Here is a 23,437-nt window from a genome sequence, read left to right as displayed (position 1 = left end):
TTGTTGAGGCCTGGAGCAGCATGGTGCTTGTTGAGAACAGGCTGAAGGAAGCTGCTGCATACGGTGAGATTATGGGAATGAATGGAGCAACGCACCTGGCTCTGTCTGGGTGCTGTCAGGTTAGTTCGAAAGCTGGCTCATCCAGTTATGGCATTAAGATGAGGGAAGTGTTGTCATGTTTAAACAGAGGGTTATGGAGTAGATGAACAAATACAGAGAAGTGACACTGGGACAAATCAGTGCAAACTTCCATCCTAAATCGATAATCTCTTATGTTTGCAAGCAGCAGCTCTCACCTACAAACAGGCTCAGAAGTTACTCGCAAATACCAGTTCAGACCATTAGCTGGCACAGGACATGACGATCAATCAACGTGAAATTATCAATCATCAAAAAAAAGAAGGGGAAAAAGATGAAATACATTCAAGAAGGCACGAATCTCTTTGTGAGGCATCAAAAACAATACGTGCCTCGAGCAAATCTATGTCACTGACTCAGAAGGAAAAAACAGCTACATTTTCTGACAGAAGATAAGTTATCAGCTGGGAGGTAAAAAAAAGAAAGTGTAAAGGTGCACATAAAAGGTCGAGCAGTTTCTTCTGTTTCTTATGTCATAAGTGGCTTGATGTTAACGGGCTGTTCCTCTGAGGCTAAGCCTGTATCTGAAATTCTACCACAAAAGAGCCATTGCTTAGCTCTTGTTCTAATTTGCCATGGAAGCCAACAAAAAACTGTCATGGAAAACAGAGTTCTGAGCAGTTTTTATCAGTGCTGATAGCTATCTTTCTGGAAAAGCCAATGACTGTGTAGCTGTTCTCCTGTATCTAGGGCTGCTTTCCTCTTCAGAAACAACCGTAAGCTATGGCCTATGCAAACACTACTGAGTTTTAGTGAAAGGTTTGCTATAGCGAGTACAGCTCACATTAAACAACCGTGTGTTAATAAACATCGTGCAGCTCTGAAGGTGTCCTGGATCTTTGTTCTGTAGCATCAAACACGGCTGGCAGTGCTAGAGCAAACAAACCAAGGTGTGAGCCAGTCAGACATCAGCTGCACGCTCTTTCTCAGTGTATGATGGAATTGGAGGAAACTTTGGGAAGCAGTGGTGAGGAGCAGATCCATCTTGAAAAATGCAGACACTGGGGGGTGGGCTGAACAATGAAAGTTACAGGCAGAACCCAAAACCAATCTGCTGTTACCTGTGATACAAAAGGGAGAAACAATGCAGACAACAACCAGTGGCAATAACATGAGATGTGTAGCACCAGCACGTGTTGGGTAACTCAAGCAGCCACCTGTAGAAGAGGACTTGTCCTATCTGTCCACCATGAAGTGAATACCAAGTTGTGATTTCTTCTCATTTCAGCATTTTTATTATTATTTGAGTGAGTACACATTTCCTACAATTAACAGGAGGTGTACCACAACATGGAAGGAGATGCTAACATTCGTTGTCTTCTTCAGTCTCCTATCGGTGTAACAGCAGAGCTCTTCACAGCTATGCCAAAGTAATGACCCAACTCCACAAGCCCCTCCTTGATACAAAGGAAGCAAAGGCCTCACAGTGCCACTGCAGTGAGAATTAGCACTTCAAGCACTAGGAGGAAAATGCCATTTAGAAAATGTCAAGTAAAGAAGGAAAGCTTTCTTCAGGTTTGCAGCAATTCAGCACTACTTACCATCCTTTACGCCCATGCTTTTTCTCCATCTCCACAGTGACCTCAGCCTCGTGCACTCATAAGCAATGCTAAGCCAACAATCCACCACTGCATGTCAATGAACTCCACTTCCAGAAAGGTACTTCCAGAGATTTAAGTTTTCTGCAGGTGTGAAGTTGGCTTGCACCGAGGTGTGGGGGAATAACGTAAAATTTAAACTACTGCAGATGAAATATATGGTGGAAAAAAGTACGTACTGCTTCAGTTTACTATTACCCTTGAACAGTGGGAACTGCAGAGCCCATGAAATCGCAGAATCATCAAGGCTGGCAAAGACCTCCCAGTCCAACCACTAACCCATCCCTACCAGGCCCACTAAACACATCCCTCAGTGCCAAATCTACACCCTTCCTGAACACCTCCATGGACAGTGACTCCACCACCCCCCTGAGTAGATTATATATAAATTACACAGCGTGTGGACTGTGTAAAAGAGGTTCTCTTTTGTTCGTGAGTCTGTTAAGCATCATTGTAGCTTGTTTTTGTAGCAATGTTAACCTGAATTTTCTTATGTCAGAAGCAGAGTAATGGACAGCCTCCGTTGTTTTAAAATGTGCAGTTGATAAGGTTTTTCTATCTGCTTCACAGAAAACAGCCTATTGGGAATGCAAAAATCCAGGTTTTGTCTTTTTCAACCATGGTGATTGCTCTTATACTGCCGCTTTTGGATTCTTGTTCCACTTCTCCACTAAAACACCATTAACTCTATACAAATGCATGGTTCCTAATTCCTGAGCATTTTATTTCTTGTCCATCTAGCTCAACTGGTGTATTTATCATCCTTTCTGACCATCGCTAGCACTCAAGTGTGATGATTCTGAGCATTTTCACTGCCAGCTGAGAAGTCCCAGCAGAGAGGAGATAGATAACCACCAACAATGCTCCATCACCCCTGACACTCTGAGCGTAACAACACTTCTGACATCACTTTGAAAAAGCTGAGCACAGGAGAGATGGTTTTTGCCTTCTTTTGTTGTTGTATTTTTTTCCTCTGCATTCTCTTTCTTCCATGAAGTTAGCCTTGCATGTAGCGGGTACAAAGTCATCTACTTTGTCCAAGTGCCACACAGCAGAAAGCACACACAAACACCCCCATCTTTAATTCTGCACCAACATTCTGTGCTGAGAAATGAGCAGAAGATCACATTGACAGGTGAACAGGTAGGGAAGGAGGTAATCTTGATGGTCAGGCTGCCACTGATGAGCATCAGTTTTTCAGTGCCTGATGGGAATGCAGACTGCCAGCACAAGAGCGCTGCTCTTCCAGCTCTGGGGAACATCACCTGTTCAGCACTGGCATGCTGAGCTCCTTCTAATATTGCCATCAACCTGCATCTGTCACTGTGGTGTTTAAGGAAGGGGGACCAAGCCAGTGAACATGACACCACCTCATGTACAAAGCCATGGATTTTTTATTTGCAGCTCCAATTCTTAATTCTCATTTGGGTTCCCAGATATTCCTGTTTTTGCTTGCCTCCTTTATGAAACACTTTATGTTTGGCAGAGACCAGCCACAGGCAGCTCTGCCAAGTCCCCAGAAGCTTATCTCCCACATCTGTTCAAAGATGACGTTCATTTTCCTCTGATGTGCTCCCCTAAATCAACTAACTGCTTCATACTTCATGTCTGGTCTGTGTGTCATCTGTGCTAGTAAGTAAGAGCTCTTTGGACATCTCCCAAGATGCTTAAAGAGCTCTGCAGGATAGGTTAAAAAGACCATAAACAACTAACTAGCTCTGTTATTTAAAATGAAGGCATTTGATTATTAAATCTGCTTTTGCAGAAGGTTTTCTAACATTCTGTAAATTCTTTTTGCTGCTGGGGAGCTTCCAATTGCACTGTGTTTGTGTGTATTTTCAATTTAGCGTTAAGTATTCCCCATTTAGGTAAACTTTTGGGAAACTAAAGGGATTTGATAGAGAAGAATCAAAATCTGGAATTATAGGGCATAATGCTCATAATCCTTCTTTTGGCATAAAGTTGAGCTGGGAAGTTAAGGGTAAGCCTTTGACCAGATGTCTGCTCCTTTCCCAGCAGATCTTTATGGTAAGCCTCCAGCTTATATTAAAGTATCGAGATGCCTCTGTACCACAGCTATCACTGTTTCAGCAGGGTAGTGTGTGATACACAGCTTAAACGGCTCTGAAGAAGGAGTTCATGCAGACAAAGAGGAGGGACGTAATTTGGAATGCCTGAATTAAATATAATGAAAATGGATGCTGTAAAGTGAGCGGATGCTGTTTCGTTAGGATACATAGCAGAACAGTTGAAGCAGTTGCAAAACCAAGGAAACTAACATTTTCTGTAAGAATGAGCCAAGAGATCTGTTGTTTTTTGTTTGTTTTTTTTTTTTAATTACTTTTTGTCTCTTTATTTAACTTCAAAAACATTCCATTAGTGACTCTTCAGAACTTGATAAGCTGGCTGCAAAGGTATGCATTTTGGTTTTGTACTACAGGAATAAACTCCTATCACATTATATCTGTAACTCACACTGGAATCTTTTTCTCTTGTCCTGTTTTCAACGGAAACTTTGAGATGGCTATCAATAAATAAAAGGATAAGTTGGATAAACAGTCTATTACCTGTTTTCCCTTTCATTGTCTGGTGAAAAACTTGCACAAACTACATAGAACAAGGCCAGTAGAAGATAAAAACCACTTTCACTGCTTTGCTGAGACAGATGCACACTGTTAAATATAGATTTTACAAAACTGCTGGCTTCTAAGTTCATAGGATTCATTTCCACTGCTTCTCAGCGGCTCTTTCTCATCCCCCATGTCACTGTCTTTCATTTGTGCAAAATAGGCAGGAGAAGCTTTGCATTCGTAGTGCCTGTCAAGAGATTTCAGGTGGATCAACATATGAAGAGCATAGGCGAGAACCAGCAGCAGAATCAGTGACATGACCAACCCCATGAGAATTGCTGGAGAGAAAAAGGATGCACAATCTTTTGCATAGGCAAAATGTCCTTCTTGAATGTTAAAACCTTGAATCTACAAAGAGAACAGAAAGGCTCGTATTAAATAAGATCTTTGCAAACAGTTTTGTGGATCTGCTCTGGTGCCAGTAAAAACTGCTGATTTAGTATCATCATATTACAAAACTATACCTTGCAGTTGTAGCTGGAGTTCATAGTGAGCTTATCCAGATCCGTCTTCTGGAAACCAAAAGTTATTATAATCACCTTCGCTCTGCCACCCAAAAGAACTGCAGTTGTACTTAAACAAAATCTTCCATGATCACTCTCAATACTTTTTGGTCACATTTAATTTCTAAGTGTGGTACCTCTCTGGAACAGTGCATTCCCAGTATCATTTGTTAAGAATTTCCAGACTCTCTGTTTTAAACTGCACAAAAACTGGAAGATGCATTCATCCATGGCCAGGACAAGTTAGGTTTTACTTGCGGCTTCAGTTTTCTAACGTGAAGTTTATCACAATAGCATTCACAGAGTTGACTGCTTCACTCAAGTAGGTTCATAGACATTTACCATATGGGGACTAAAAGGCAAAGAAGTCCCACGTCTCTGCATTTACCTCTTACACACTTTTTTTGCTTTACCCTCACTAAAAAAAAATAAAAATTAAAATAAAAAAGCACTGATGGTGAGGTAGAGCAGAAGTATTTTGCCCCATCAGGGTTATTGGGCAATTTGGGCTGGGATTCATCTCCTAAAACTTAGGTATCTAAAAGCAAAATATCCAAGCCAAGACATTTTAAGGTGAATTACTGCCACATTCAGAAATATAGGCATGCTCAGATGATGATTAATCTCATCCTAAAATAAGGACTTAAGATGAGTCAGAGGAATTATCCACTGGCTTTAGAGGCAGACTGGGGTGATTGTAACCAGAGCACAAGGTTAACACTTCTTGTCTTCAAGAGTTGAGTTAGATGAATCCCAACATTAATGACTGGTTTTAAGAGTCCATCTCAGAGATATCTAATATTGACAGGTAATTTTACTTCCCTCATTAAGAGGAAACCCAAGCAAGACACTACAGAGAAGCTACAAAGCCCTATATCTCCTTTGACAGGAGAATGTCTACAGTAATTTAAATCTCCATTTCTATTGAATTTGTTTGAAGTTCGATGGAGATCACACAAATTGTACACAGGAGATCATAATACTTCCTTGGAACTTAAGTACAGGATTTCCCATCAGTCTACCTATGAGGTCCATTTGGCTTAATTCCACAACATTACCTGGAAATCAATGAAAGTAACTTCCCAGAGCTTTGAAACATCATTTGCAGAGCTCGGTATCAGGAGTGCATCATATCTCTGCAAGCTGCTCACATGCTCACAGTGGAAGGAGTAACTTGCTGGTGCATATATTCTTGTTGCATTAAACGTTGCTTGTACAGAGTGGTTGTAAAGAAGCTGCAGTCTCTGTAAGCTGAACCAGTTCTGAACAGACAGCTGGTAATAGCTGGTTGTTAGTAAGAACCTGAAAATATTTTATGGGGAAAAAAGAAGAATATGATAGCAAGTCTGAGAGTTGGAACTATTAAGTTCATGTCAGATAATCTTAGAAGACGAACCAATATTTTCCTTTATTCATATTATTGCAAGCTCTCACTCTCTTGAGTCTAGAAAATAACCTGTAGTTGTTCAGTACTGTTGCTCTTCCCCACAGATGGGAGAAAGGCAAGAGTTTTTCCAGAAAAACTGAAATCTGTATCCAACATTGGTATTGCACTTCCATCAACCATAGAGGAAGTCTTGTCAAATCGTGGCCTGCTGACACATACACTCATATGCCCATAAGACACTTCCTGAAGACTCCAGTGATCACTTTGAGACATAATGCAGTTTACAAGACAACAGTACAGATTTTATTGGCGTTAATGAGAACACTTCGTGTGTGAAATGTGTTTCTCATTCCAAGTGTACTAAATTGTTGTAACAGAAAAGGTAAACTTTTCTTTTGTCACCTACAATAAAGTCCATTTTTGCGCTTTGTGTACTTTTATTTCATACAATTCCATAGTAGGCTTCACAGAGAACACTACAGAACACTACTTTTACTGGCTTTACAGAGAAAACTACAGGTTCACTACATACCATGCAACACGTATCTGTCTTAACTTTAGTCATGACACAGTAAATTGGAAAGAGCAGATAGATGTGGAAGAAAAAAGGCTAAATTGATATGATCCGATATACACTCAATTTATGTATGGAGTCTTGGTAAAATACAATCACAAAATTATTTACCAGAAAATGCTGTTTTCCTTGGACACCAATGAGCAAACACAAAGGAGGTCACAGTCTGATGCCTGTGCAGCCTACACTGTCAGTTCTTTGAACAAAATTCCCTAATTAGCAAGGTCTAGCAAATATCTTGGACTAATCAAATGAGATGACATGAACTTTTCTCATGAGCTGAGAAATCAACATAGAAGAAGAAATGCCTTAAGAAAATACAAAAGGCAAATACTTGAAAATGACAGCTCTGTTAAATGCAAATGTCTTGGTTATGTCACAGAATCATAAAACGTCTGGGTTGGAAAAAACCTTTGAAGATAATCTAGTTCTGAGTCCCCTGCCAAGGACAGAGACACCTGCCACTAGCTCACATTTCAACAGTTCTATTACATCATTTCTATCATCTCTCTCTGCCCAAAAACCACACAAATAATGGCATACCAACAAACACTAACATATGATTGCCTAATATTATTCCTTATCATATAACTTACCTAATAACAAGTCCCTTCAGATTTCCAATGTCGCCAAACTTCAGAGAAAGCCTAGGTCAAAAAGCAAGTAATGTCAGGTTAGATAAAAACCTTAGAAGCCTTAAGAGAAAAAACAGCATAGAAAAATAAGCACAGTTACACACAGTCTTTTAGACAGCACACCTTTAAAATATGTAGGAAAGAAAACAAAACTTACAATTATTAAATCTTCCTCCATTGAAATCCAGTAGTTTGCATGTTAATTTGAATGAAGCGTAGACTTTCCACAAAGAACACAACATACTTAAATCCCACTGTTTCAGACTCAGTTGATAATTAGGTGCATTTGATCTACGCTCAACTTTTCAAGTCAAAAAGGCTGATTTGTAATACAGTATTGGTCAGTTGTAAACAGGCATGTAATTCTCATCTTTCTAGGTACTAGAGTATAATAAATGCAGATATGGATGTTCAGATTTTGCACATATGCATCATTACAGCAATATAAATACACTGGCTGTGAGGTAGATCTACAAAGCTTACGTGCAGTCAGCACAGGCAATTGAAGTGAAAGGCCCTAGCATGTACAAAACTAATCAGAAACATATTGCAAACTATTTATACTTTTTATGAGCTTTTTGAGATGCTGAAAATTAGAAAACTTGTCAGCACTGAATGAGTATTCTGGATATGTCTTCCACGGTGAATATGCATTAAATTATTGCACCAAATGATACAAGCCAAAGTTGAATAATTAAATAAGAAAACTTACATGCCAACTCAGTAACAAAAAACGCATGTCTTCACAGGTGCACACATATGTACGTAGGTCTAAACATTATCAGCAACCACTGCATTGTATTCACCACACTGCACAACTGAAACATGGCTTTCAATTTGACTAAGTATGTGTGGTAAGTACAAGAGGTGAATCCAGCTCTGCACTGAACCCACCCTTCTGCAGTATTCCCTCATGGTCCACATTTGAGCTACACACAACTGACTCATGAAAATTACCAATAAAAATCATGCTATAACATTAGAAGTTTCTGATCATGTGGGAGACACATTACTAGCCACACAGGGCCACAAGTGGCCCACAGTCCACAGTCTAGGGGTTGCCCTCTCCTCAATATCTAGACCATCCCTTGTTTTATTACAAAGGTATATCACAGTCCAAGGATAGACACATCACAAAAGACCAGATGCTGGCAAATATGACATTAAACTTAGCTGCCTGATCCATGAATTGGTGCATAAAAACCAAAACCAACCACTGGCTAGTTTATTATATTATATTTACACAGCAAATGTATATGCACTTGTAGCCAGATCCTGGCTCCAGCTATTTCGTATTGATCAGACAGCATAAAGCAGCTGGAAGCTAATCCAAAGCCACGGCACAGGACTGTCTTAGCAAAGAAGGCTGCAGACGAGAGAAGTTTAAGGGACTTCCCTGGGGTGAGAAAATCAGGGCAATTCATCATGTGAGCACTCAGCCAGATAATCCACTATCTAAGTTGCTAAGCCACTATCCATCATATCTGAGAAGTCAAAGCAGTCTGGTGAAATTCCCAGTCACTGAAAAAGGGGATGTGTAGCCCTAATTTTTAAAAAGAAAAAAAGGAAGACCCAGGAACTACCGGCCAGTCAGTATTCCCTCTGTGCCTGGCAAGACAATGGAGCAGATCCTCCTAGAAACTATGTTAAGGTACATGGAAAACAAAGAGGCGTTTGCTGACAACCAACATGTGTTCACTAAGGGCAAATTCTGACCTTCTACAGAGAGTTTACAGCATTGGTGGATGAGGGAAGAACAAGTGACATCATCTACCTACAAAGCATTTGACACTGTCCCACACATCATCCTTGTCTCTCTAAACGAAAGAAACACGGAGTTGACAGATGAGCCACTCAGTGGAATTGGCAAGCTGGTTGCACTCAAGTCAATGGCTCCATGTCCAGGTGGTGATAAAGGGTGCTCCTTAGAGGTCTGTATTGGATTTGGTACAATTAAAACATCTCTGCTGGTGACACAGACAATGGGACTGTAGGGACAGGATGCCATCAAGAGGGACCTGGACAGGCTTAATAGGTGAGCCTACGTGAACCTGCTGGAGTTCAACAAGGCTAAGTGCAAAGTTATTCACCTAGGTCGGGACAATCTTGATTATAAATACAGGTTGGGAGATGAGTGGCTTGGGAGCACTCCCTGCAGCTTGGTGGATGGAAAAGTGAACATGAACAAGCAGTGTGCACTTGTGGCCAAGAACATCAACTGTGTCCTGGGCTGCACTAAAAAAATGTCACTAGCAAGTTGAGGGAGCTGATTGTCCCTTTCTATACCACTTTCAAGAGACCCTACATTGAGCACTGTTTTCAGTCCTGGGGCTCCTAGCACAAAGAAGACATGGATCTGTTCAAGCGGGTCCAGAAGAGGCCACAAGGATGCTCAGAAGGCTGGAATACCTCTCCAACAAAGAAAGGCTATGAAAACATCTCCAGGAGCTAAATGAAACTGCTGTTTTCAGTCACAGTATTTTTATCATTATGTATCATTATAGACTTAAGTACTAATCAAAGTATAGATATAATGCTTGCATTCAAGCCTAATTTCTAGACTCCTGCCTACTAGAATGGAACCACCAACCTGGTGCAAGACATGCAGCCAGATAATAACAGTACATGGAGTAAAAGATGTTGTTCAGCACACTAAAAAGATTAAAAAAAAAAAAAAAAAAAAAAAAAAAAAAAAAAAAAAAAGCATACCTTTCTAGTACGACTATTGAATGGGAGGATTTGGGATCCAGTTAGGTTAACCGGTAGGAGCGAGGCAATGAACTGTTCATACTAAAGTAATCATGCAGATTTCAGGGCTCTGGAGTCCTTTCAAATCACATGCAAACCTGTAGTGATTTCACCCTTAAGAATCAGCAATTCATAAATCACATTCTGGGACATAGGGCTACTTCAGTCTCTTCTAAATATATAACTGCATCTTGTAACAATGGTTTACAATGTAACATATCCTATGTGGAGATAAGGATAAGTAGTCCACCACCCAAAGTCACATACAGGCAGCCTCTAAATCCCAACATTTAGCATAGAGCCCATTATTCACTTTCCCAATCTGCTATTCAAGACAGCCAGAGACTGAAGAGATCAATAGCTCCAATCTCACAGGTACTAATGGGAAACCGGCTGGCCACAAGGACTGAAATCACTGCAGATGAAGACAGCCATGTACACCTATATGCCCTACAAATACTGATCTGAAAGCATCTAATTCACCCTGCCTTGCTGGCTGCAATGTACCCCTGATGTACTAGGGCTCTATACTACATATTACGAAGTTTGTTTCTTCAATATTTACTTACTAGACTTGTTATCTGGTACTAGTTTCACTGACATCTTACATTGCATTGTCTTCACTGCAGTTTGAATCTCCAACATCCACTGTCGCATGGACACCAAAAGTCTTCTCTGTCAAATCCAGCTGCGTGTGGTTTTCAAACTTAATCATGATCCTCTTGGCCCAGAAGAGAATGCAAGGGATGCCGTTAATTGTGACATTGAGAGGGCTATAGTGGTTGTGGGTGAACGGCCTCCAGGATGCTCTTTCCAGGTGTTCCTTTCTGCTCAAGTTGTAGCTGACAACCTGAAGGACCATACAGAAGATATGTATCAAAAGATGGATACTGCAAGAGATATCCTCCATCCTACTGGAGTAAGATGACCACTTAGAAAGCATTGCTAGAGCTAGGTCTTAGCTGCAGTAGTACTGAGCTAGGGATGCAGAGAAGTCCCTGGCTCACCCCTCCCAACTCTGGGCAGTGTTCCATACAGACCTTTAGCTCCAACACAACTGGCATGGTAGCTAATACAAGCTAAAGTTGTTCTTCTAGTCACTCTATGGAAGTATCATTAGAGCAACTGACATTTTTTTATCCCATCTCAACCCAGCACAATCACAGCTGCCCGACATAAAAAGATGAAGCAGTGCTAGAATTACAAGCTGCTCACCCACGCAAAAAGGCACTCTAGGACTCAGCTGTGGCAAAGCATACAGCCTACCATACCAAAAGCATATTAGGCAGCTGTAAAGGTGAAAAAAATATCAATTTTAAATTGACCTGTAGACAGCTGGGCCCATAGCATGGCTCAGTGTGGATCTCTGCTTTTACAGAATCAATAGTTCACAACATTAAAGGTTGAGAAGTGCAGTGTCCACCACATTCTCAAAGGACATCAGAAAAAAATCTTATCCCATCTGAGCCAAAGAAAGACAGTTTGGTTGTGAGATTATATAAAGTGAGACAGTAAGTTACGGCTCAGAAAGGATTCTAAAATTTGCCATTTTCATATTTTAAAATTTCCAGATTTTAGCTCTTTTTCAACTGCACATGTATCCCATCTAAACATAATAATGCACGTACTGTCTGCATGTGTGATTTCAAAGCATGAACAAAAACGAAGCAGGTATTCTTTTTAAGTTTCAGTCACAAACAGCACCTTATAGGCTCCAGAAGGGACACAGTTAAGTCCCAAAGCTTTGTCTTGGCTTAAAGAGAGATGGGTTTTTTTGATGTTAAGATTAGCAAATCACATCTCCCAGCTCAAACCCTGAAAGACCCTTTTGATACTTGACCTCACATAAGGCACAAGGCTGCTTTAGGAATTAAAATTAGTAAGTACTCACAGCAACAAGCAGAAAGCAATGGTAAGATCAGCAAGAAACACTGACTATAAACTTATTTGGGTAAGTAATAAGACTGTGTTCTCAGAATTACCAATAAAATTAATTTTATAAACAGGTTTTTACATTAGAATGCATCACCTGCACGGTTTTTGATTCGAGAGCCTTTTCTTCTTCGTTTTTGACAAGATCTACAGTGCAGACTCAGGAAAAATCTGAAGGAATTTAAACAGTCAGCAGTTTTGCTTCAGATATTCTTTTTGTACCAAGGAAAATACAGGACACTGTAGTCAAATGCAATTGTACAAAAAAGGAGTAGAATTTGGTTCTTATAATACAACCCTGTGCCTGAGCCCAGTGACAGTCAGCACCAGCAATGAAGCCTTACCTCACTACTTAGAAAAGCAGAAGACACTGTAATACATGTTGGGAATCAATAGCACACTACAATGACTCAGAATATTATTGACTGTTTCTTGTAAAAAATAGATTATTTCATTCAATAACAGAAGTTAAAAGATCTCAGCATGCTATTAAAAAAAAAAAAAAATAATAATAATAATAATAATAATAAAGACAAAACCTTTCCAGTACAGATCCTTCAAACATTACCTGTGCAACTGCCACTTGATTTACATTGAATTTTGGCTTCACACCACCATCATAGCGTCGACCTGCAGATAAAAGTGTGCTATGAGCCCAGACAGAAAGTATCCACTCATTATACACAACTATAATCTTGCATGTTCTGGCGCAAGTAGCCTTGAACAAAATATTTTATTTTGTCCTGGAAAATGTATGTCTTGATGCAAATATCACCTTCAACATCTATCATATGTTTTAGTTTACCTTTTCAATGAATATCCTGCCAATCTAACTAGGAAGAACTCCAGTGGTCAAAAATGACAGAAGTTGGCCTATCCATGTATACATGTGTATACATCTCACACTTTACAAAACCTTATCTTTTCTTTATGCAGCAAACTCTTTTCAAAAGGTATGTGTTGAATTACAAGGCAAAAGCCTGTGTCTAGGAATTTCCCTGCAGGGGACAAGTTGGGAACCTGTGACAAACAGATGGTCTATCTTCACTGTCCTGACAGTGAAGATTTGTAGGTGTTAATTGGTGGACATTCCCACATCTTCACCCTTCAAACAATTAGGTCTGTTTTAATCTGGTTTAAAAAAAAAAAAAAAAAAAAAAAAAAAAAAAAAAAAAAAGAAAAAGAAAAGGAAAAAAAAGAGATATTTGTTCTGTATTCTCACTATATTTCAGAGTCAATTAGCACATGATTGTTTTAACCAGGCAAATTCCTTAAAGGATATCTGTTAAAGATGGATATGTTTTAACAGAACATTTGACAAATCAGTCAGCAAGAACAGAAGCAGCAATTCCTGGGAATGAAGCTTTTTTACAGCTGCACTGTCAGTCAGTATCCAGGCATTTAGCCCACTGAAAGCCTTACCAGTTCTTTGCAGAGAATCTTGATCTGAAACTACATGTGAACTAGAAGAGAACAGAAAAATATTTACTTTACAGCGTCTGAAGTCCCCAACAGGTTTGCTAGGAAGAGCTCCTGCTGCTATGTTTCATTCAGTATAACATTCACAGCCCCAAATACTTGAAAACATGCATGCAAAGATCAGAACAATGTAAGGACAATGAGCAAGAGTGATACCAACTTAAATGCCTTCACAGCATCCTTCGTATCAGAATGGTGTGAGACACAGCATTATAACACCACGCAGAAGGAACACAGAGTGGCCTTGAAAACCACCCTGTCTCATCCAAGCAGCTCTGGCAGCAAGGGAATTTGATCCTTTTGCACCTGGCTTACTCAAAGGCCATGTAATTCCATGAGCCAGCAGTGCCCAGGTGGCCAAGACCAGCAGCATCCTGGCTTGTATCAGAAATAGTGCAGCCAGCAGGTGCAGGGAGAGGATCATCCCCCTGAACTTTGCTCTGCTGAGACTGTACCTCAAGTGCAGTGTTCAGATTTGGGCCCCTCACTACAAGAAGGCTTCAGAGTGTATCCAGAGAAGGGCAGTGAAGCTGGTGAGGGGTCTGGAGCACAAGTTCTGGGGGATCAGCTGAGGGAACTGGGCTTGTTCAGTCTGGAGAAGAGAAGGCTCAGGGGAGGACTTAATGCCTTCAAAAGCTCCCTAAGAGGAGGGTGTAGCAAGGAGGGGACTGGCCTCTTCTCTTAGGCAACAGTGATAGGATGGGAGGGAATGGCCTCAGGTTGCACCAGCAGAGGTTCAGGTTGAGTATTAGGAAAAAAATTCCTCTCAGAAAGAATGATGAGGTATTGGAACGGGCTGCCCAGGGAGATGGTGGAGTCACCATCCCTGGAAGCGTTCAAGAAGAGACAAGAAGTGGCACTGAGGGACATGGGTCATGGGCATGTTGCAGGTGGGTTAATGGTTGGACTGGATAATCTTAGAAGTCTTTTCCAATATTAATGATTCTACTATTCTGTCATGTTACTCATAACATCTTGCTTACACTCATGGTTTGGAAGGGCAGGAGGCTCCTTCTTGTGACAATTGCCTCCCTAGCAAAAGCATCTTTTCACAGGCATACTCCATGCTGCCAAGAATAGATCTACTGCATACCCCTGCAAACTCCTCAAACCCAGAAGGCAAAACAGAGAAAAGTGAGGGGAGTCCATATCCCAGCTTGTCACTTTGTCACTGAACACCAGCCCTGATGAGCAGCTCTGCTCCTGACCATACAGGACACTCAGTCCCTTCAGCAACCGAGGCAATAAAACAGAAGACAGTCTCCAGAAAAAAATGTGACAAAGTACAGAAAGACAGCTACCATCTGCAGCACAATGCAGTGACTCTAATCTGACCTGAACAAGCCAAAAACAACTTATGTTATAAAAAGTTCAATACAGATAACTCTGCTCAAAATCACTTTAGCAATCTTCATGAGACAAAGTGAGCCCAGCTCTTTCCCCAGTCAAGAGCTGTTAAATCCCCCAGACTTCAATTAGATGGTGCACCTTCAGCGTGGGTCCCACTCACACCATATTATTAAGCCAGGTGTTAGCACCAGGCCAAGTCCTCAAAGTCATGTCGAGGTCCCACGCCAAGTGAGAAGCCTACTTTGATAGATAGGTAATAAACAGCAACGTAGTTTTGCTATATCTTCCAAACACAAGCAATCCAGAGCACAACTCCAAAGCAAATCTGTTCAATAGGATCCAACTGAAATGCATGTACAGGGCATATATCAACTGCCCTTAACCGAAAGCTAATTATGGCCCAAGCTGCACCAGAAAGCCACTGTTACATCACACAGCAGACTGAAGCACCTCCAAGAGTCCAGTGTAAGAACAAAAACTGGCTATCACAAGACATGACCAAAACAGACTTAATTTTGTTCTGTTGACCAGTCAAAGCTCTCTCTAAGGTTCTTTAGTGACTAGGAGAATTGCCTTTGTCACTTGGGCCCAATGGTAATTTCCCCTTCTGGTTCCTCAGGACAGACTGTGCTTTTGGGATAGAGAAGGCAGCAGCTCATCTGGGCTTTCTTTTTCATAACAGAAGCTATAAAAATGAGGCACACCAAAAAGAAATTGACGTGAATTATTTAGATACCAACTCCAGTAATATTTAATTATATCTATATATAATTAATTATGTTAGTTATACACGTAGCTTCTTTGCATATGCTTAGTTAAAAGCTCAAGGCCCGTTATTCCATTTGGAAATTGCCATGCTGAAGCAAGTAGACTGAAACTAGGATGTGAGGAGACAGATGAAATTGCTTAATTCAGATAATTTCATCACTGGAATTGAGTGGTTTTTATATTGCTCTGAAAAGAGAAAAGACTGGTTATGGTATTACGATTGTTGATAAGAAAATCACTATTTATTTCCCATCTGGGATAATGCTAATACTATGGCCATGCCAAGTGATTCACCTTAAGGAATGCTAATTGATAAGCAACATCAAGCCTTCAGGAGAGCAAAGAATGAATGAATGTATGAAGCATCATACTCATGGCAAAAACCTCCACAGGGCTATACCCTGAACACAGTTACAAATGTCCTCCACACCGCCTGTCTCAGTCTCAGGCTGAAGTCTGTGACAATGCAGTCTGACTCTTTCACATCACATGCAATATACCACAGCAACGTACAGCCATGCTGCTCCTGAAGGCCAAATTGCTTTTTTCGGTAGCAAGATATTAAAATATAGATGAATGTGCACAGCTGGTGAAATATTCATGCTTTCATGAGGAATGTAGCAGAGAGCGTGACCCAGGAATCACCACTAAGTACCACAGTATGACAAATGCTCTCAGCCACATGGCAGTCTTCTCGCACACTTGGGATGCAGGCAGAGGCACAGGAGTGGAATGCCTCCAGCTGGGTACTACTATACTAGCTGCCTCCTTACCTCTTGTAGACTGTGTGAAACCCTACTAGAGGGCTTGCTTTGTCTCACTACAGCCCAACTTCTGTGGCACAGACAGTGGCATATGGGAAGGATCACGTCCCTTCCTCTGAGCAGAAAAAAATCTGTTAGTTTTATCAAGTCCATCAACTGCTTTTGACATTTATAACCCTGAGGTTTCACGGAAGCATGTCATCTGTGACAGAAACAGGTGGCATTCAATAACCATCCCAGTGTCACATAAGAGGCCCTTTCAGACAAGACCAATTGACAGGTGATTTCTGGCAGCCAGGTGCTTTTGCCCTCAGCTAGACCATGCTTCATAAGATGAAAGCATTGTAAGAGATAATGGGAAAAATTAACAGTGAAATAAGAATACATTCTTGCTTGAATACACAAAACATTAACTACAGTAAAGGGAAAATGGAAACTACAGCTAGCTAGCCCTAGAGCATTCTCAGTAGAGAGGCTGCAAATCAGTAAGAGCAAATCATTTTCAGCAAACAAAAATACACACAGGACTTAAAAAACGTGATTCTTTTTCAGCCATTCTGTCCTACAATAGCTTCAAATTCAGGAGCACACACAGTGTATGCTTTGAGGACTCGCATATTTCTTTATCGATTCGGAAATAACTAGCCCAGACACAAGCAGACAATATGCTGTATATTGAACATACCATTCTTAGTATGTCAGGAGCCCACATGAAATTGGCTTAGCCCTAATACGAAGCACTGGGATGACTAATCACTTTGTAAAACCCAATTAAATAAGATTATAAGAATAAAGAAGTGTAAATTCCCTCTTATCAGACAACATTATCCATCTACATAAGATAACAAAGTCTAACTTCTGTCTCTAAAATGTTTGTGTAGACTCCAGCCCTTGAAGACTCCCATGTTAGCAGTCTTTTGGACGCTGAAGTGAGCAAAATGAATAACCCTGGGATGCAAAAAGTGATCGCGTGTGGAGGCCATACTTTTCATGCCATCAGCTTAAAATGTTTTAGGTGAAGCAGTACAGACTGTTGTCTTTTACTTTACATATTACTGCTCTCACAAACTGCATCAGGTGCCAAAATACATTCTGCTGCAGTATTTACTCCAATATTTTCTCGTATTGTCCAGCGGCAGATTATTACCTCACTGACTGTTGAACTAGTGTCAATAATTTACTAAGTATTTATTTGAAAAATAACGTGAACCTTCATGCTCACTGAATATGAAATTATGAGGACCAAAAGGGAGGAATGGTTGCTGAGCAGCTGGCAGCAACGAACAGATTGTAGTCCCAGGGACATTGTTCATACATAATTTCTCCAAAGTTATTAAGTTATAACTGTGAGTCACATTCAAGGTAAAATCTAGTTCCTCCTAAGGAATGTACCCAACAAAAACTGTAATTAGATTTAGAATATATCTGCTAAAGTTCTATCACTAAAAAACATCTAGAAGGCCTGCATCTCTTCACAGATTTTAAATTTTAAGTATTTCGTCTCACATTTTGTTAGCTCCATCTGTGATGGGACACGGGAGACAGATTTTCATAGTTGTTTTATTTTGCACTGAGTACTATTTGATCTGTACTTGAACACATGTCCAAACAGAGTTAGAACCTACAGGAAACTATAGTTTTGAATATAAATAACAAAAGTGAGCTCACAGAAAGTCTGGCAAAGTATCATCTCACCTCCACTGGACGCAAAAGTTGAATTCCCATTCAATTCAACAGCATTAGAACAGCTACATTTCTTACTTTTTATTAGAATAAAGTTAATGCAATATTTCGCTCCCTTCTCTCAAATTTTGATCCGATAGCAAAGAAGTGCAGTTACACTAAGAAGACACTGACAAATCTGAAAACTGGCAGAGGAGAACAAGAAGTAAGCTATTTAAATGAAAACATATTGTAGCACTTACTGGTAACTGACTACCAGCTCCCTTAATACAAGCTTAAGCAAATCACCACATGTCCTTCTTGACTTAGCACAGATTTTATTGCCAGCTGTGATCTTCATCAGCATATTTGATGTTTGTTATTAAGTGACTTGGGGACATGATTCAACTAATACACTTTAGGCGCTTTACACTTTTATAATGCTTGGCATTAGAAAGTCCTCTTTCCCTTACTTTGATTTGGGCTTCCTATTAATATTTCATTAGATTAAAAAACGGCACAATAAGCAGTGATAAATCCAAATTCCTTGCAGTTTCTTAACCGTCAGACTTTTTAGCAGTGCTGAATTCATGCTTCTGCACAAGTAGAATATTTTAGCACCCACATTTCATGGAGCATTTTCACACCCTGGCTGCTATTCTATTTATATCTCTTCAAAAATAAAAATAAAAAGGCCAGGGAAAGTCAGAGCAAGAGAATCATGGAATCACGAGCACGAGAATCATTACATGTAACGTAAGACAGATGCTCACAAAACATTCATTTTTAAACCATTTTCAGTGTTACACATAAAAATGTTTTAAAGCTGCATTTTTACACAGCGTAGGCTTCAAAATTATCAATTCCTACATTTGCCCCAGCTGCTCTCCAACCTCAGAGGAAAACTGACACCATGCCCTGACATTCTAAACCACAGCCAAATCTTCCATGCAACACACACCACTAAAGGGCTGCATTCAACACACGCACCCAACTTCACCAAGGGTCAGTCAGCAAGCTCACCATCACTCACCTGCCAGCCACTGTGGCAAGCGTTCGTTCCACAGATGCTGAGAAGCCCAGACATGAGAACAGAACGAACAACCTAAGTGCAGCGTTTCTTTCCATGGAGAAGAGCTGGTGCCTCCACACCGAGCACATCTGCTCCTCTGGGCTAAGGAGGGGGGGGGGGTTGCTGCGCGGCCCCGCACGCCCGACGGTGTGATGGACAGCAGATGCAGCCAACGAGAGTCGTTTCTGCTCTGGTACCCAGCGGCAGAAAAGTCTCCGTATGCTTCCATGTACGCTGACTGCATGCACCGGCTGTGGGCACAGCCCATGTCCCTAAGAAGGAAAGATTACCGGTTTGGAGGGAAAATGCACTGGGATGTGAGATGTCTTTCAGGAATTAATAATAATAATAATAATAAATAAGGAAAATAAAGAAAATTTAAAAAGGAAAATAATAAGAATAAATAAGAAAATAAAAAGAAAAATGGGTGGTCTCTGCAAGCTCTGACTACACGAAATCTACACTGAGCAGTGCTTGTTACCTGTACTTGACATAGGCCTTAAAGAAAGGTGAAGGCTATGTTTCCAAACAGCTCATAATTTTTCCTATCTGTATTATAACCTTGCAAGGTTATTATACATAAGTATAATAAGTATAGAAAAGTATTCGAAAAGAAGACTTACAATACATTTACAATACTAGTGCTAGCTCTGTTTTACTGATGGGAATTAGACATAAAGAGCTCTGAAGTCAAATACACAGAGTTGGTTAACTTGAGTTTCACTCCATTTGTGTGCATCCTCTTCTCTGGCTTAGTTGTTTACATACCTACAGACAATGTGAAGCAGAACTAACACTGCCAAATGTGACTGGAGTCACTGTTCCTGGAAGCTTTCAAGCAACAAGGAGACATGGTACAGATGGACACAGTGGGCATGGTGGGGATGGGATGAAGTGCTGGACTAGATGAACTTAGTGGTCTTTACCAACCTTAACCATTCTACATTTCCATTACTGCAGATCTATCTGTGTGGGGAAAGAAAAGGGTATGGCAGAATGATTCCTCAAACCCTTCAGTCCTTCTTTACATAACCTCACTAACAGCATAATGCTCACTAACAGCAACTGGAATTCAATGTATCCACACAGGGAAAGCTGAAATAAGGGCAGTTTTTGCTGGGTCCACTGTCAAAACTGTGCTCTTCTACCTGCTTCCATCCAGTCTGGCCTCAGTCATGAACACAGCTGTGACTGGTAATCAAACTGGGGAAAAACATCTGACAGAAATGCCTTCTTACTATAGCTTTCAGTATTGACATCCCTCTCTCGAAAGATCAGTCTTGAGAGGTAGTCCAGATTAGTGCTCAGCTCGTATTTGTAGCCATGCCACATGCTCTTCCACATAAACATCCAGACAGAAGATAGCCACAACCAGTTCCAGCCAACAGTCACCTGTCTATATATGTACATACACCATACCAAACCTATTCCCAAACTACACCCAGCCCAGTTGGTGCCTTGTGTGGCAGCTAATGTAAGCTACCCACTGATGTGATCATGGAGTAAGACCTACTTCTCTGATTAAGAGCTCCTGTCTATTGCATTCCAGATACAAGATTAAGATAGGGGCTTTTGCACTGTAACTATCCAAAAGGATTTGCCATCTTAATTTCTCTTCCAGGGATACAGAGAGTATTCACTAATCTTAAAAATCTCCCAACAGCTTGTCCAGAGTCATGCTGCTTCTATCCAATTTAAGGCAGAATCTAGATACTTATGAGCGTCCTCACATGGAAAATGAGGTGAGGAAGAATAGTGAAAAATAATAACCAAGTGATGATAAGCTTAACATTTTCCACAAAACACCAGAAATTTATGATGCCAAATGCAGAATAAATACACCAGTCGAGAGAAGTGGCTCAGCTGAGAACTTTAAGGAATCATGAAAGGAGGGAGAATTGTCACATGAGTTTCTAAAGAGCAAGCCACCAAAATAAAGCACGCGTTAAATTCTTTAGTACCCCTGACGCATAGTGCCTTCTAAACAAGTTTTTGGGTTGTTTTGTTTCTAAATAAAAAGGCACAGAGTCTTCCTATTTCACACGATGGTATTCTGTACATGCTCATTTTTCACCATAACAGCAGCAAATGCTTAGAAAGAAAAATGCTTAAATATAAATACTTGCTGCTCAGATTAACAAACTGTGTGTCCTTTGAGGCGAGAAGGGGAGATAAAATGGTACTGACAACACTTTGCAGACCACAGCTAAACTAAGTCACTATAGGCTGAATTCAATGAGAAGTCCATTTTCTGTCAACAGAATGTATATTTAATTGTTCTTCCTGCCTGTATGTTTCTGTGAGGCTCTCAATCTTAGGATGGGGATAAATGCTTTTTCAGTCCACTGTTCCATTCTGAGGAGAAAAGTGCGTATTAGCGTGCTCAGAAACAATGTTCTTTTGCAGACAACCAAGAGGACAGAAGACCAAACTACTAACACAGGTTAAACCAGTATGAAAATATACTGACTTTCTCACTACATACTACTAGCACATGCTGATAGTAATTCACTAACTAGCAGTCAACACCTGACAATCTGAGAGAAGCAGTGAGCATGGAGAAAAGCCTTTCCTTACCTCTTCGTGTTTGCTGATAATATAAAGCATTCCACGCCATTCTTAAAAAGGTTCCTTTTGAGCTTCAAGAATAAAGAGACTGTACTGAAAGCAAAGAAGCCATCCCATGCATACACTTTGTTCTGGAGAATAATTATGATGAAACATCCAACGCTGCAACAAAATTTCCATGAAGCCCATAAAGAAAACTTTTTGAATGGAGCCTCTATGCAGTGGTCTTGACTAGGACATGATTAGACAAGCTCTTGTGATTTGATTGACAAGCTACCATGTACATTTGCATGTTTTATGTTGAATCACACAGAGAAGCAAAGCTTAATCAGACGTACTAGTCTGCAACTACATACATACACAGTGGATAAAAGGTGAATAAAGGATAATGGGAAAAAACCCAAATTCTGTTTTATGGAACACACTATAGGTTACATTCAATTCCATAAATGCATCCAACAAACTTCATACAGAACAAAGCCAACAGTAAACTAAGAGTTTTGTTTACATCTCACAATATGGCCTACAGTGGGCTGGGAGTGGCTACTATTTCAAATAAGAAGATTAAAATGCTGTCTATTGTCATGATTCCTCCATCTGACAATAAGGTACTTCTTAGGATTACCCTTCATGCAAAACTTGCCCTCGTGATGATTAAGCTGCTATCACTTGTTTATTCCTTAGCACCGTGGTATTTCAAACACCACTGCTGCAAAACATACAGTGGTCAGTAAGAAGACACAGCAGATCTTGCTGTGCCTCTTTTTGGATCTGCTCTTACAATCTTGTTTGGGATTTGCCTGGCATAAAAGGCAGTTAATAAAGCAATTGGCAATTATATTCAGAGCAAGGATTCACAGTTTCACGTGGTTTGTGAAGCAAAAAAATCACAGGGACCTGTCGGTAAGCCAGTCAGCATTCCTGGCCTTCCACACACCCCCAAGTGTGTCACCACAGTTCAGCAAGCCCTCTGTCAGGGAGGATGATTACATAAATGTTGATGGAGGCCTAGAGATGACAGCTGTTCTGCCTGATGCTGCAGTGATTATGTACGCAGTGGGCTTGCATGCAACGAATGAGAGTGCGGACATCATTTTAAACGTGGATAATTTATCTCTTTGGAGGGCATCTCCTCAGGCAGGCAGTGGCACAGTTTATGTGCAATGCAGTTTACCTTCAGATGACGTATCAGGTCACCGTGATCAGAAATAACATGCCTAACAAAACAACGAAGTACGACATATAAGCGGCTGTACAAACACTTCTGAAACCATTACTGTTTTCCTAGTTTGAGATAAGGAGCCGTTCTTTTCGTTCACATACATATTTGATACATAATTGATTCCTGATTCGGTTCTTAGCGTGTTACTGAGCCTTAATGCACCACAGACCATCGTTTGCTTCACTATATTCCGTTTCAATTTCCTTCCTAGAAGCTTTTATACACTTAAATAGCCCTGACACGTAAAATTTTAAAACATTCTTAAAACAAATTTAATCCCTTTACCCTTTAAACCACCACTCCGCTGCTCCATACTCCCCACAGCCCCCTCCGCGCACACCCGAAGCGGCCACGCCCCACCTCACGCCGCTCACGGCCGTCCCGCCCGGCGAGGTCGCCTTGAGTCT

The 23,437-nt window shown here is 40.6% G+C and overlaps 1 protein-coding gene across 1 annotated transcript; it reads right to left on the bottom strand.

Annotated features, from left to right (window-relative positions):
• Positions 1-4,070: 4,070 nt before the first annotated feature.
• On the bottom strand, positions 4,071-23,434 carry LOC140263959 (V-type proton ATPase subunit S1-like protein). Its single transcript, XM_072359326.1, has 8 exons — positions 23,391-23,434; positions 19,202-19,512; positions 13,568-13,608; positions 12,714-12,775; positions 10,822-11,063; positions 7,427-7,477; positions 5,928-6,171; positions 4,071-4,714 (listed from the first exon to the last, which is right to left on the bottom strand). The coding sequence occupies exons 2-8, from the start codon at positions 19,327-19,329 to the stop codon at positions 4,412-4,414; spliced, it is 1,071 nt and encodes a 356-aa protein (XP_072215427.1). The 5' UTR covers positions 19,330-19,512; positions 23,391-23,434; the 3' UTR covers positions 4,071-4,411.
• Positions 23,435-23,437: the final 3 nt, after the last annotated feature.

This window comes from Excalfactoria chinensis, chromosome Z, assembly GCF_039878825.1.
Source record: "Excalfactoria chinensis isolate bCotChi1 chromosome Z, bCotChi1.hap2, whole genome shotgun sequence".
In the NCBI taxonomy this organism is placed as follows: domain Eukaryota; kingdom Metazoa; phylum Chordata; class Aves; order Galliformes; family Phasianidae; genus Excalfactoria; species Excalfactoria chinensis.
The sequence above is the reverse complement of the archived record's forward strand: the minus strand, read 5'-3'. Positions and strand labels throughout refer to the sequence as shown.